Consider the following 15,949-nt stretch of genomic DNA (forward strand, 5'->3'; position numbering starts at 1 on the left):
AAGGTCAGCTGCTGTCTCACATTCCGTCGGATGAAGTGGGCAGACAAAAATGAAAGAATTCTTTCACTAAGTATCTCTTAAATTCATTGTTAAATGAAGGTTTTGTTTTGCTGAATGCACTTGACAAGCTCTATTGGAGTGGCATGATGCGCAGTCATTACAATGAGGTGAGCTGTATAACAAAGGATTTTGGGGGTCCAAACACTTCATTGTAAAGGCATTTGACTATACATGGGAAAGAAGAAATCGTTTTCGTCGACAACCATTGCACTGATCTTGATGAGGTATGTTGCATTTAAAGAGAAAAGTTAAAATGTAGTAGCTGTAGCAAATAGTTTCATTACATGTCATCAGCGTTTTTTAGCAAATTTGTGAAACCTGCAACATTTTAAAATGAGCTCAAATTTCGATTTTACAACTCTGACACTCAGCAATAAAAAATGATATCACAATTCTGCTAACTGCACGCAATAATACATGCATACTACTAATTTGTGAGTAAGACTTCTGCAAAATCCTCTTAAACATTGTAACAATTTCATGTAAGCTATAAATTCATATATCAAATTTGTCTGCTTTAAATGCTATAACAGATGCAGTTAACAAAACTGCTGTATCCGTTTTTGATGCAGAGTTACGGATATTTAAACTTTGTGCTTCAACATTTCTTAAGCTTATCAATTTTCAGAAATGTTCCTGAAAATTTTCAGGCCCTAAATTAACACTCTGCTTCCTAGAGTCACTAGACGAACTTTTTCTGTGAAATGCATAAACTATCATTCAAATTGGTTTGGTAGTTGTGCGTTGTGGTAGTTGGTAGTTGTGCTACGCATTTCTGCGTTTTCCATGTATCTGAATAGAGAAATCGGAGTTGGTCCTAAGCTAAAGCTTCCTCTTCGGTGTAGCTGGTAGTAAAGGTTCAACAGCTGTCGGCCAATCAGGAGCCCGACTGCCCTGTGTATTTGTCTAAAAAAAAGCTTCGCCTGCTCAGTCTCCAGCACTAGAGCATGCACTTTAGCTTTTCCAGAGATGTCACATTATTGTGAAGTTGGGTGAAGTCAAAGTCATAAGTACTGACCATATTGACGAATACAACTCATAGAGCATTAAGATACTAAGACATCTGTGCATCAAGCTTTCTGAATGCAAGTTATGCAGCAGAAACCTCAAAGGTATAGCAAAACACTCACCTTATTAACGATAATATCAATACTTGTCTCATTATCAACCAAGAAGATTGGAAAGTTCCAGCGAGTGAAGAACATGTCTGTACCCGGATTCTTGGCATTCCAGGAAACTTTTTTACACCCAGAGTACTGGTTGTTGTCACTGTACAGGCCTGAAATACAACACTACGTCAGGTGGTTGCCATACACAAGAACAACTTGGCCAAACAAGCTTTGTTCTAAAGATAAAGACCTAGACTGTAGCTTAAATTCATCACTATACATTTACCTACGGTTAAGCACGCACAAAGTAGTGAGCTTGGATAACACCAAACTACTGCAACGCTAGCACAAGAACAATATCAAAGGCATGCAGATCACTAAAAAGCATACGATAAGCTTACCAAAACCATCATTTGGACATGTGCTGTCTGGCGAAAAGCCTTCTTCTGGGAGGATTTGCCTACTCCGTAGCACGATAACACCGGTAACCCGGCCAGAGTTTTGGAGCTTTGTCATGTTACCCCTGAAAAGAGAAATTATATGCGTCAGTGTTACCTTACGGAGGTGGCGCCGAACACTACGCTGCGAACGCACAGAGAATAAAAATCGCGCCACTTACATGTTGAAGAAATCCGAGCGGAGAGCAGCAATGTATTTGACGCCGCTGTCATCATCAAGAATAAACTGGACATCCTCTTCGGTCGACACAACGTGAACTACGCCGACGTTCCCACTCCTCTCAGCTGCAGTGAATAAAGAACCGGGAAGAAGTAGATAAAATGAAAGTTGCCGTCGGTCTACGACGAGAGTAGACGTTAGATAACGTTCCTTATCGTGGGCGATGCGCACGAAACATAGGCGTATCCGCAAACTACGACAAACAGCTGAGCAGAACGAGCTTCAAACTAGTTTAGTTCAGAACAGTGCCCAATTTTTCAGAGCAAATCAATGAAAAATTTGCTTACACGAACACCCAAATTCGTGCGTCCCGTTAAGTCTTCGGAAACAGTAGAATTCGGCCTGGATAGGTTGATATATCTTCAGGCTCGTCCTATCCGGCAAAACTTGATCAATGATGGCTGAAACAAGACACCAAAATGAATTAAAAGGATGAAAATTTGAAAGACAATAGCTTAGTCACTTCTGCATAAGTCACAGTGAGCGCTGTCGAAGACAGCTCATCGCTCAATCGTCCGATCAAATATAAAAAAAAGAGTATTGACAGAGAACGATCGGCAGCGTCAAGTCATGCCGCGAACGGAGGCTGCTTGCTTTTGAGAGTTTCCGTTTCATGCGGCTGTGACCCAAAGCAGTATTTTGTGCTTCTATAATGCAATAAATACTCGGCGAACACACCAGTAGTATAAATCGTGTACTCACATATAAATAAAACTTGTATTAGAAATATTCTTATCCGACATGACAGCGCCATATTTTGGCAGCAGCGCCGTCTGGCAATTCTGAGCGGAAACGACGACAAGCACAAATGTTTAGCCAGAGAGGAAGCCAGAGCAGAACCACTCACAGGGTACTAAATATAGCCAAAATGTATTCTACATGTGTATTGCATTCAAACTTTCGAGGTTAAATAGTATTAATGTTCATTTTTTGCATAGAGCACTTCATGTTTCGATTTTTACTAAAAGTACGGTCGTCAGTGTCAGCCGCGCTTTTCAAACTCACCGTGGCCGGTGCGTTGGGCTGAAGGTACTTCGAAGTGCCCAACTTTCTGCGCTTCTGAAGTTGTGCGGCTCCTGAGTTAGTTAAAATGCTTAAAATACATGACGACGACCGTGCCTGAAATAACAACACAAAAGGAAACGCGTAGAGAGAGAGAAACAGAGAGAGGAAAAGGGGGAAGCGAGATCAACCAGGCCTTAGCCTCCCATATACTTTATATGACCAGGCGCACGTTCGGTTCTTAACGCGATAGCGTTTAGGGCCCCGTGTCGCGGAAAATCCGGCGTCGGCAATGCCACCCGCGGCCGAGAAAATCATCCCCAACCACGCAGGCCCTCCAAATATTCACTGGGGAAAGGAGCTAAAGTATGAAAAGAGAGAGAAAGGAAAGAAAACACACTGCTTACGCCATCCAAGCTGGGCCTCAACATAGGCGGTCCCCGAGGTCTGTCAACCCAGCAAAAAAGAAATACATAATAATAATAATAATAATAATAATAATAATAATAATAATAATAATAATAATAATAATAATAATAATAATAATAATAATAATATTATTATATATATATTATATATATTATTATTATTATTATTATTATTATTATTATTATTATTATTATTATTATTATTATTAAAAAGCAAACATTGAGTCCAGTTGGATTGTTCAATATGGGACCGTACTGGTTACAATTGGACATTATCGGAGGCCCAAGTTCCTAGTGGACATCATGAGAGGTCCAGTTGGTTCCAGTTGGACATCACAGGAGTTTGGTATGCCAATTGGTCCCAACTGGACCCAAATGGAAGTCACTAGATGAGTAATCTCTTGAAACAACAAAATAGTTGATAATAATGATATTATAATGTTAGTTTTCAAGCAATAGATCATTGTATTTTGGTGGGGTCAATGGAGAGAAGCGTTTAGCTTTCTGCCAAGTTAAGAATCTCTCTTGCAATTTTACCAATTTCTGATGAACCGTTGGTTCATTATGAACCAATAATGAACCAATTATTACTTACATATATAACATTTGACATGTATCTTTCACAGTGAGGGGTTGAATGTTGGTTATGTCAAAGAAGATAATTGCCGTAGTTCATGCATGAGAATGCTTCTCGAAAGTAGTTTCAAGTATATCCGTGTCATATCAAGGTTAGGGCCAATATATGTTCTTTTTTTTTCCTTTCCTTTGATTTTATTGTTGGTCCCAACGAATCCAGTTCAGAGATCAATTGGGTCCAATTGCGTTAAAAAACAATTGGTCCAATAGGACCTGTTGTATTTTTCCAATGGGTGTCCCAAAACCAAATAGGAAACATCCAATTCGTTCCAATTGGAAATTTCCAACTGGCTTGAGCATCTTTTTTTTTTTTTTTTTTTTTTGTACTGGGAACTTGCAACCACTGAAGCAACGCAAGTGTCGCTTTCTGAGCTGTGTATGTCTCTGACCCATACCTTTGTCACTGAGAATATCCTTGAGTCCAGGCGATCTGACATGGTGCGGAGTAGAAGGCGCGGGTCGTCGCATCAGTATTAGCAGGGCGTCAGCATCAGCAGGGCAAAAGAGGTGCTCGACTGACTCATCACACTTGCGTGAATGAGAGAGAGAGAGAGAGAGAGAAAGCAAGACGAGGAAAGGTAGGGGCGGTCACCAGACGAGCGTCCAGTTCGCTACTTATACACTGAGGGTAATGGAAAGCTCGCATAAATGCACCCATTTCAATTAGAAACGAACAAGCCACTGTAAAAGTTGCATCACAGCGGGAGAGACTTCGTGGTCGCTGCAGCCTCACGGAAGGGCGGAGAATGCGCAGGAGCGTCATGGGCGAATGAACTGACTCGTAACGCCACCGACACCACACTGGCAACTTGGAACTGGCTACGTACCACTGTGGGCGTACCGGTCGGCACTATCTCGGCGAAGTCATTATCAACGATACTACAATGACCCGGCTTCACATAATAACGACATTGCGCCGCTTATCAGGAGCACGATGGTGTGCCTTCCGGGTCTCAATCTCGGAGCTGGTCATAAGTTTAGTGACGTATAGACTAGACAGCAGACTCTGAAGAGCTAGCTTAGAATCACAAGACAGCCTATTTTCTGGGCAGCACTTGCGTGAAATGATTTATCACGGTAAGAAAAACAGCAAGCTCAGTGGCCGTACGCGTCATCATGTGGGACACTGTGTATACTAATATATATATATATATATATACGGCAGAGCTCGGCAGAGTTCGGGTGCGTAATTCCAGGTTGGGGGAAACCGCAGCACCTCCACCAGAACCTAATGTGAACACAGTACAAGAGAGCAGCGGGCAGCGTTGGCAGCGTGTCTCAACCAGAGCGGCTCAGGCAATCTCGAGCTCGCGCTTCCCGGATGACTGGCGATGTGGCTGCAGCGCCGGGCATTCGTCTTCACTACAATATATATATATATATATATATATATATATATATCGACTAATTTATCCCAGGTGATAATGGCGCCTGAGCTACTTGTGGAGAAAACACAGGTGTTGGTCAAAATTGGCATGCCGTCACCATACCATTTGCTCCAAGCATCATTTGTCTTAAAGCCAAATCATACAACTCAGTCATATTTAGGATGCTTGGAGTGGTGGCGTCCACTATAGGATATGCGATCTCCACAAATGAGACACTGGTCTTGCCTTCGTTAAATAGTTTTTTTTTTTTTTTTTTTAAAGAAGAGAACCTCGATGGTCTGAAATAAAGCGAGAATACGTTGCACGTGCTCTCTTTGCCAATAAGAAAGCAAGGTGGTGGTTTGGTATACTTGAAGAATGGCGAATGTGCAGCACCTCAAAGAGTTAACTAGTGGTGTAAAACTTCGTGACTGGATGATCGAGGCAATGACGATCGTCGCAACCGTTTGATAACCGCTGAAACAGGCCTAAATATTTCCAGAGTGCATGACCCTATACAATCTCAAAGGCACGAAAATTGGGCTTGGATATATGCGAAAACACTGTACCGTAAGAGTCTCAGGAAGAGCGCTCTATACATAATTGTCGCATCGAGATCATTGACGCATTCCCATGTTTTTTTGCCGCGCACAATAATTTGAGGAAAGCTAGGGGCCATAAATCACAGCCTCGTCACGTATTCGAGCGGGCCGCTCCATCAAACGGAAGGCGCTGATGAAGCGTCGTCCCCCTCGAGAAATAATGTGCACACTCCTAAGGTAGGTCCAGACTAGCCTTAAAAACGAGCGCGGCATGCCACAGGCGGCAAAAAGCGCTCCTCGAAAACAGACGAGCAGCAACATTTTCCTTCCACAGAGAGAATGGGTCTCGGAGCGATTTTTTTTTGCGGCATGCCGCTCGCCACCGAACGACGAGACCAATGAGGAGCAGTCGATTCATTCGCGGGACCAAGACCAAACGTTGCGGGGAACTACCACCCTCTCTCACCATCCCTGAATCACAGCTGTAGTGATTCCATTTCAGGGCGATCTATCACGTGCTCGCTGCAGCGGCAAAGACGACCGCAAGTGTGTACATGGCTAAAATTAAATTCTGGGACCAAGAAAGGGCGGAACATCACGGTTAGAGTGTACTAGAACTATTGAGTGGCGCGACCGAAGCCCCTTGCATACCGCGTTCCCTTTTTTGGAGAAAGTAGCGGCGGCGCTGGCGTCGCTTACTCTTGAAGCAAGTTGGTGCGCTCAGGCCTGTGATAGGTGTGTGCGTGCGCGCGTGCGAGCTCTGCCGCACATTTGTAACTCAAAAAAAAAAAAAAAAAAGCGCGGGGGGAAGTAGCGTTTAAATCTCTGTTATACACCTGGGTACAAGGCTGGGTACGCTCGCACGGGCCAAGGCCGCAAGGTATCGCTTTTTAAAGCGCCCAGAGATGATGAGCGACGACTTGGGCCGGTGGGAGAGAAATGGGTGCAGACTTAATAAGCTCGTCGGCACTGATTGCACTGTGTCCGAGCTTCACTTTTAGCCTCATTTCACCGTGAGAGACTACGGGCACATAACGGAACAGAAGTTCGAGTGCCAAGGATGAAACCAATTCTTCGACCTGACGCGGTGCCGACTATTTTGCTGAAGGTGCCTTGATAACTAACCAATAAAACACCGACACCGCGGTCACTGACGCAACGGCGTCAGTTCGCGCCTGATAATGACGTCGACATTTGTTGCATTGAAGAGAGAATGCTTATTTAAAGCAACCACGTGCAGCAGAATTATGATTTCAGGCACTCTTTAAGAAAGACCCACGAAGGAGAGCGCGTTAAAAAAAATAATAATAAAACGGAACAAAGCTTAGAAATCTGTAAATCTGCTTTAAAAACAGATATCGCAGTTGTGTGCACTGCATCTGTTAGAGCATCTCGAGCGGACAAACGTTATATATCAATGTACAGCGTAGAAGAAATATTTACAATGTTTACGAACATTTTGGAAAATTCCTGCTAAGAAATTATGGTTGTCTTTCAGAGCAGTGTATAATACATCAATTTTGCGCACTGCGGATATCCAAGTATACAGATGATTGCAGTATAAAAATTTGTGACATTTCTGTTTAGTACTTAGTTAAATTTGATGCTTCGCTTTTGTTTTAGTTTAACAATATTTGTATAGAAAAGATTGACAGCTTTAATAAACATTCTGCTTCCTACACTTTGATCATTTGAAAGTTTTATTTCAAAAGGCAACAAACCCCATCAATAACGGTGCAGTGGATGCCGAGCAAATTGATATTTTTTTTTTCGCATGCATTTAGGTATAGGAGGTAGGTGTAAGCTTCTTGCAGTTCGAATAAGGACTCTGATTACAGACAATATCTATACCTTTCGCAGAATTGCGACTAAATGAAAAAAAATATACTAAAAACGTGTGCTCGTTTATTTTTCTCGGGTGAATATACGTTTCACTGTCTAACAAATGTTATCGCTCCGTGTAGGACGCATGTATCGGAAGTTTCTCGAATGTTATCGATGGTTGTATCGGCTGTCTGTTAATTGTCACCGAACCTTGCGTAATCTGATTGCATGTATGCGCGACGCGAATTGTGTAGTATTTTCTGGAAGACACGCTGGCACCAGCGATTACTCTGGAACCTTCGATGACTCATACGTAGAGAAAGAGTCAAGTATAAAAGCCGACGCGCTGATCAGATTTTCAACTGTGTTCGCCGCTATCGTTGTACTTTGAGTGTAGCCGGTTTTTCCTGGGCACAGGTTCTCCCACTGAAATGTTCTAGTACACTCTATCACGGTATTCCTGCCCCGACTTGGACGCGGCCAGCGGCTTCCGCGGGTCCCCGATAGGGGCCCCCCGCGAAAGCTCATCAGGATCAAATAAAGTTCACTGTCTGTCTGTCGGTCTGTCTGTCTGGGGTACGTTTTACGGAGGCTACCGGTAGGGGGCCGCCAGTGTAGACGCTCTTCACATGGGCACCGCGCCACTGCTCTAAAGGGTGCAAAATCACTGGCAGCAATCGACCAACATCGGATTCCGGACCATCCTTGGATCCTGTGCATTCCAAAATTCTGAAGGTGGGCCCACTTATCTAAATTTTCAAATTTTCAAAGCCCGAAGCGCCGTGCACGGTGAAGCTTAGCTGCGTAAGTGCCAGCATTGCGCACGGCAGCTGGGCCCGTAGCCAGAGAGGGGGGGGGGGGGGGCTAGGGGGCTGCCCCCCCCCCCCTAGCCTCCGGGCCCCCTACACCCCCCCCCCCCCCGAATTTTCATCATTACCGAAAATAATTGCTGAAAACTAGGTGCTTTCCTCAAATAGTCAAGACCTTCAGCAAGTGCCCCCCCCCCCCAAAAAAAAAAATAAAAATAAAAATAAAATAAAATAAATATCATGGCTACGGGCCTGACGGCAGCCGCCGCTATCTCCGCCCCCCCCCGGCGAGCACGGTAGCCGACGCCACGAGACGGGGAACGCGGACGCAAGCCCGACGCCCCCGCGAACCTCAAGTATGGATGTGGTACAAGTGACAGGCGAAGACATCACGTCAGAAGTGATGCAGGAGCCAGGTTGGCTAAACGTACACGTAAAAAAGAGTACCAAGAAAGCTGCCGAGGTCGCAGAGAGAGTCGCCATTGCTCTGGAACATTCTATATAGGTTACTTGCTCTACCATTGCCGAGCGCGGGCGGGGAATATCCAAGGTAGCACCGCACATGCGCAAACGGACATCGCCGCGTCAGCCGCAGCTGCCACCGGAAGACCTCAAGGTCGTGCTGCGCCCTCGCAGAGGCTTCGACGCGACGCAGCTGCCCACCGTCGCTGTGCGCGATGGCGTGCTGCGCGCGGCGGAAATCACTTGTGAAGGGCGAGCGGGGACACGCTGCGCGTCAGCTTCAGACGAAATACGCTCACCATGAGCACGCCGAGCAAAGAAAATGCTGTACTCTACAGCAAGATTACCACCATACTGATCAATGAAAATGATTATATAACGGTGGCGTACGTTTCTGCGCCCGAAGACACCAGCAATGGGGTTATTCATGGGATCCCGGAAGAGGAAACGCAAGAGGACATATAAAAATTTTCTCGTGAACGAGCGCAACTCCGGCATCCTCCACGCGTGAAGGATCGATGGGCAAGACGAACATTATCATTATAGCTTTCGAAGGGCAACACGTCCCCCACTACGTCTTTGACAGAGGCGCCGAATATCGGTACCTGCTGTACGAAAAAAAAAAAAAAAAGAAAAAAAAAACGAAAGAAAAAAAAAAAAAAGAAAGAAAGCTGCAGTTGCCGGGAGGCCTGACAAACAGCCAGGGATATTTGAATGCTATCGCGTTCCACTCTCAAGTATAAACCGCATGCACGCGATCTTGCGCGCGACAAGCGACGCGATGGAGATGGCTGTCGCGGTCGCTCGTCGCCTACAAGTCGTACCGCATGCGAGCGACGAGACGAGCGACGACGTTGAGCGACGTCTCCCCGGTGTTGCCGGTATGAGGGCAGCAAATACTCGCCGAAACTGGCGTGACGCGTGCTTTATTAATTTAAGTTGATGTGTTTTAGTGTAAAGAGCAGCATAAGTATTTCTAAAGATCTTGCACTACGTTATTATCCTTGCACGTATCAAAATCTAGTCGTTTGCTCGTTCCGTGCGACAATCGGTTGCACTTGACTGATGTATATCCAGTTCCGGCTTCGCTCTATTGGCTAGTCTCTCATAGTACTTCCGGGCGACGAGCGACGAATTCTAGATTTCCAGATACGAGCGATCGAGCGAAAAGAACGAGCGATCTGTTTGCGCGACGGCCCGTTTCGTCGCTCGAAGCCGTCGCTCCTCGCCGTCGGGCACAAAATCGCTCTTATGCGGTTTGGGCTTTAAAGGCGAAGCTTAAGCGTCCTCCTATTTTTTTTTTCAGAATGTTTTTCTTGAAAACTGTATACACCACTTCGAAATTAAATACGAAGAGCCTAAATGTTACTTGATGAAAATCTTCTTTAATATTCTTAGTAGAACATTACCTTCAATTACGTTTTTTCTTTCGCCACGTTGCTTAGGTATGTCAAGCGGATATGGATGCGTAGCCGTTCTTGGAATTTACGACGACTCGTGACCTTCGATTTTAACATTACACGGAGATGGCCAGAACGATATATCATTGATTTCGAAGTGACCTAGGAAAGGTCGTAACACCGCGACCCCTCTCTCTTCTGCAGACCTTTCACTAAAGAATTCTACATATCATTATTTCTTGATTATTCTTTCTCCCATTCGCGTAAACAGAGCATTGAAATACTCTGATGGATATTTTGGGAAGTACCCCAATAATGTTCTCCAATATCCACGTTCCCAAGTTAGTTCGTTGCAGTCGTTCGCAATCTCGTTGCTACGCTAGCTATAGGACGCTACGCAAATTGTGTCCATGGAGATTATAGCCTCCGTTAGAAGGTTTCTTTTACATGATGTTATTGGATCGGAAGTAGGGAATGGCCGCAAGCGCTTTGCATCCGGCAGACAGCACTGCGACTGTTGCATACATCACGGGAGCGTTGCCGACGCCAGAGGCATGCTCTTCGAAAGAAATAAATCATCAGTAAGTACGCCAACTAGCTTTTTTTACTGCTCGTTTGAGCGTGGCGATGCAATCTATAGCCCAACTCACGGCAAAACAGAACGTGCGCAATGGTACAAGGTGGTACGCTCGTAGGGCAATCGCGTCACTGGATTCATGGTTTCATAGCAAAATAAATTTTACGTGATGTCTTCCAGAATATTTTTTTTCCATTCCACACATCTTGTAATATGGGCCATTTTTTCCACGTAAAGTAGAAAAAAAAAAACCTTGAAGATATATCAAATTGAATAGTACTGTTTACCTTAAGTGTAGTGAACCTCATGTGTAGACGTGCATGTATTCACGAGGCAGTTCGCGCACTATAGACTAGTTCTTGAGAACAAGCGCCGACCAAGAGTGATTGCAAACATAACACTGAGGCATCCGGCCAATAATAAATTAGTGCTTACTAACCAAAAGAATTGCGAGTTTGCGCCCCACATTTGATGACTATATGAATCGCAAAATAAGTATTTTTATAGCTGCATGTTGTGCCAACGCTCAGCGGCGTAAAGTGCTAGCCGATTAAATGATGCAACAAAGCTAAACCCTCTACTGATTTTTCAGGCTGCTGAGAGGAAGAGAACATCAAATCACGTTTCCTGATGTGTCCGATAATTAGCTTTTGCTGGTTCCTTTAATCTAAATTCGCGCATGACGAGTCAGTAAAATGACAACAGTATAGAAGTTAGCTGACTACTCTCCACAGAAAACTTGCGTTGTGTAAAGCGGTAGCTATAATTTTCGTGCTAGGAGTAATCCTTTTCACAAAACGTTTCTTGTAACTGTTTGTGTTCTGCACGGAATTTTGCAGCATAGCAAATGCGTGCCTGCACGTCAATACGCTTAATTCTTCTTGGCTTTCAGAATACTTTTCGTTCCCATCACACTGGTACAAATGCAACGGGCTCCCACAACGCGTGTTTTTGTATGCTAAGCCTTACCCATGCCCTTCAACCCAAGCGCCCAAGGTTAGTCGCAATGATCATATACACGAATAATTCGAGGAACATTCACAATGCACCGAACCTTCGATGTAAAGGTGCATTTAAATTAACTGAAACACTCACAACCTGCATTTAGTCATATGATATGAAGAACCATCTGGTTGAGCTGCATTGGAGTTAGAGGAATGTATTTCCTAACTTCTGCCACCGCGTTCGGGTATTCTACTGCTACCTGCTCAGCTTGCCCAGGAACTAATGTTTCTGGATGTCAGCAGCACAATCTGACAGTTACATTCCTATAGCTACCCCTGAACATTATCAGTACATTGACAGCGTGCACCAAACGCATGGTTTCTTGTTTTCGAAGCGTGAGTCTTAAAAGCTGGGGGCGGAGACCCGAAGCGATTATTATTTGTTCCAAATAATTATGGCGCGAGTCGTGTTAGCGCTTTAGATGTACAACGACATAGAGTTTCCCACAAAATTTACTAGAACAATCTCTGGCGTGTCCATGGGAACGGCAAGCATATGGCAGTTCAGCCAGCAAGAGAATGATGGTTAGTGGTTGGTGGAATATGACTAAGCTTCGTCCTTCTTGTTTCAAACGGCTTTGTGACCTTATCGTTTTCAACAATGTACTGCGTAATAGACGCAATTTAAAATGACTTCTGATGCGCACAGGATCCTATTGCCTTCTGCGTTCAGAAAAATAGGATTGCTTCAAAATTCAGGCCAATAAAGGCATATAAAGCGTAGTAAGTAAAGCGTAGTAAAAAAAAAGATTAATACATTCAGTTTAATGCCAGTACTGAAAATCATAGGTCAGATGGACAGAAAAAATCGCGCTCGAATGACCCATTGAACGAAATGCAGCTCCACTAACGTGAAACCTGGGGAGGTGCGAAGCATGCAGTGGTGTATACCGCTAATGGGCTCATGACCCCGTAAACGCGGCCTCCCCATTAAGACGACAGAAGAGAAGTGAAATTCTACACTGGAATGATGAACGGCAACGCAGCCAGCTGTGGAAGACGACGACGACGACGAACGTGGGAGCAGTGGCACGAGCGCGTGCCGAGCGCGTGCCTAGCGCGAGCACGAGCCTCTTTCTTACCGTGACTACGACGACGACGCCGATTACGACAGGAGGAGGAGGAATAAACTTTTATTGTAGAACCAGCACTTTATGATGGCCGGGCCTAAGCCTCCCCTGAGGGGACGTCGAGGGCTTGCCTCGCCGCCGCCTCACGGGCGTGCTGGGTCGCCCAGGTTTGGTCGTCGAGGGCGGAGCTCCGCAGAGCCTCACGCAACCTCGACGAGAGGGTCGTGGTGTTAATGTGTGTGTACTGTGCTGGGCACTCCCAAAGCATATGCGGAAGTGTAGCCGGGTGAGTGCCAGTGCCACAGCACCGGCAGTTGGGGGTACTGTAAACTTCAGGGAATATAAGGTGGAGGCGGGCTGGTGAAGGGTACGTATTTGTTTGTAGCAGACGCAGGGTGGTAGCCTGCGCCCGGCTGAACTTGGGGTGAGGGGGGGGGGGAGGTTCGGCGACTGAGGTAAAATGCCTTAACGAGATCGTTATAAGTGGTCAGATTGTCCCTGGTGTCCAACTCGTCTCCAGTGTCTCCGGCGCGGTTGACTAGGCCTCGCGCAATGGAGTGGGTGACCTCGTTGAGGTTGGGGAGGTGTGGGTGGACAGGGCCCGCATGGGCCGGGATCCATGTCATGTAGATCATGCTGTCTTTAGAGTGTGGTGCCTGGCGGAGGATACGAAGAGCTTGAGGACAGGAGAATTTTTTAGCTACCTACTGCCGCCCGATTCTTGGCCTATCCCCCTCAGTGGGTGCGAACCATGATAAACGATAATCATCATCATCATCATCATCATCATCATCATCAGATGCCGACAACCCGAGCGCATAAGGTGCTTCGAGCGCGAGCACGAGCCGTTTGCTTACCGTGTGTCTACGACGACGACGACGACGATTACGACAGGAGACGCCGACATTCAGTCTCAGATGTGTATATATTCCCACATTTATGTTTGCATTATTTTATACATCTACTTTGTCATTGTTATTTCAAACTACCCGGTTCTTGGCCAATCCCCCAGAGTGGGTATGTGCCAGTAACTCCAAGGCTCTACCTCTACCTAGCCCGGGCGCATAAGGTTCTTCGCACCTAAAACGTGAAGTATGCCAGCTCTGCGGGCGCCTCGGGCACAGGGGTGACGTGTGCCCAAATCCCAAGAATGTGCGATGCCGGGGCTGCCGCCCGGCTAACCCCGGAGAAGACCACAAATGTACTCCACGTTGCCAGCTCTGTGGCAAGGAACTCCAGACTGTGACAAGAAGTGCGAGGAACTCTTCCGCACACCCTACATCATGAAGAAGAGGCAGTGGGAGCAGCAACAGGAGCGGCCGAGCCGGCCGAGGGTGCGAGGAGTCAGCGCCGCCGCCGGCAGCAGCAGGAGCCGCCCGAGGTCGTTTCTACGCCTGGGGGCAGAGCGGCAGGCGAGGTACCGCTCAAAGTCCAAGCCGAGTCATGGTGCGAGATCGAAGTCACGCGACCAGCCACGATGGGGCCAGCAGCCGCCACCGAGGAGGACGCTGGGGAACACACCGGACTCACAAGTAGGCTGGGCGGACCGGGCTGCCCAAAAAGCCCTACCTTAAAGATGACGGCAGGTTCCGCCTTAGAATCTAAACTGACTCAAATCGAGGAATTGCTCAATTAGGTTTTAACAGATAACAGACAGTTAAAGTTAGAGATCGCACAGCTTAAAGCCGAAAAAGCTGGTATTCGTAGTAGAACGCCATCTGTTAGTAGCGCTGGGACTCCTGCAGAGAGAACCCACAGTCACTGCACTGCCGCAGAAAAGAAGGGCAGAAGAGGCCCCAAAAGCTCAAGGCGCACTCTTTGAAAAGCTTATGGAAAGGGTGCAGGCAAACTTTGACAGACTCCATGTCGAAATTGACAGAATTGAACAGAGAACAACCGCATTGGAAAACCCATTCGAAGAATTCAGACCGGCTGCAGGGACGATTAAAGCTAAGCCATACCAGCGGCCACCCGAAAAGGCCACTGGAACACCATCCAATTCTCATTATAAATGGCTCCATTTAAAACCACCAGTTATAAAATTTGGCAATAAAACTGCCGTGGGTTTCGCCGGAAACGGGGAAACCTGCAGCAGTTCCTCGAATATTGGCAGAATTCTAAAAAAAAAAAGAGTCACCCGACGTCATTGCCTTCCAAGAGACCAGGAGACCGGCAAAATGAATGGGTATAAATCATTTGCCTCTGTTACGACCCTGGTGAAGCGCAACTTGACCGTTGTTGCACATGATGTCGTGGCGTCTAACACGGAACACGTCCTCATTGAAATTATACCAACCAAAAAAAGTGAGCGCAGCCTCTTTGTGTTAAACATATTGTCGCAAGATGCGAAGAACGGCACACAGAACGACAGTGGTGCGACAACAAACACAGGCTCTATATTCAAGGCCCAACAGTAATTGTCCGCGCCAACTTTATCTTCTTCGGAAAGAGAGAGATGCTTGAGCTCGTGTCCCTCCCTTCATTGTCTTCTTTAGTCGTGACATTGCCTCCCTTCTAAGAAATCATCGTCCCGATGCTTTATCGTGACGACGCCAGGATCTGTCCACGCATATGCTGCAGTGATTTCATTCGGACAAATAAGGCTTCATCCGGACGACATGCACAATCTCCGGTGTATGCCGTCGACGCCTTGAGGAATGTGGACTATCGGAAAGTTCGCCGAGAGAGCGAAAATGGTTTGGGCCCCTGTTGCGCAAAACATTAGACATAATGAAGCATAACATCATCATCGTTGTTGGGGATTTAAATGATCCGCATCCGACATGGGGTTATCGCAAAGACACCTTTAAGGGACGAAGCCTGTGGGCGGATGCGCAGCCATAGAGACTATAAAACCTAGAGGGAAATGTGGCGCTGCTGCGCTGTGGTATGCAAGGGAATGCCGGTATATTGTGGATTCGGATTGGAATCGTTCTTGGAGAGCCCGAACGCCTTGAAGACGCGCCCGGCTAGCACCGTTC

At 46.2% G+C, this 15,949-nt stretch overlaps 2 protein-coding genes across 3 annotated transcripts in view; one reads left to right on the forward strand and one right to left on the reverse strand.

Moving 5' to 3' along the window:
- The window catches only part of LOC119455942 (nicastrin), a 50,234-nt gene extending 47,593 nt beyond the window's left edge, over positions 1-2,641 (reverse strand). Inside the window, exons 1-5 of the mRNA XM_037717492.2 lie at positions 2,550-2,641; positions 2,135-2,248; positions 1,789-1,912; positions 1,571-1,692; positions 1,191-1,339 (exon numbers count right to left, since the gene is read on the reverse strand). Of these exons, the coding sequence (XP_037573420.1) occupies positions 1,191-1,339; positions 1,571-1,692; positions 1,789-1,912; positions 2,135-2,248; positions 2,550-2,601 (561 nt within the window). The 5' untranslated portion in view covers positions 2,602-2,641. The remainder of the gene's footprint in view (positions 1-1,190; positions 1,340-1,570; positions 1,693-1,788; positions 1,913-2,134; positions 2,249-2,549) is intronic.
- A 5,626-nt stretch (positions 2,642-8,267) lies between these two features.
- LOC119455944 (antizyme inhibitor 2-like) overlaps positions 8,268-15,949 on the forward strand; it is a 94,833-nt gene continuing 87,151 nt past the window's right edge. The window contains exon 1 of one of the 2 annotated variants that reach the window (XM_049669455.1): positions 8,268-8,381. The gene's annotated coding sequence lies outside the window, so the exon portion shown is untranslated. The remainder of the gene's footprint in view (positions 8,382-15,949) is intronic. The other variant, XM_049669458.1, reaches the window with a different exon arrangement.

The sequence above is a fragment of the Dermacentor silvarum genome, chromosome 6 (genome assembly GCF_013339745.2).
Source record: "Dermacentor silvarum isolate Dsil-2018 chromosome 6, BIME_Dsil_1.4, whole genome shotgun sequence".
NCBI classification, from domain to species: Eukaryota; Metazoa; Arthropoda; class Arachnida; order Ixodida; family Ixodidae; genus Dermacentor; species Dermacentor silvarum.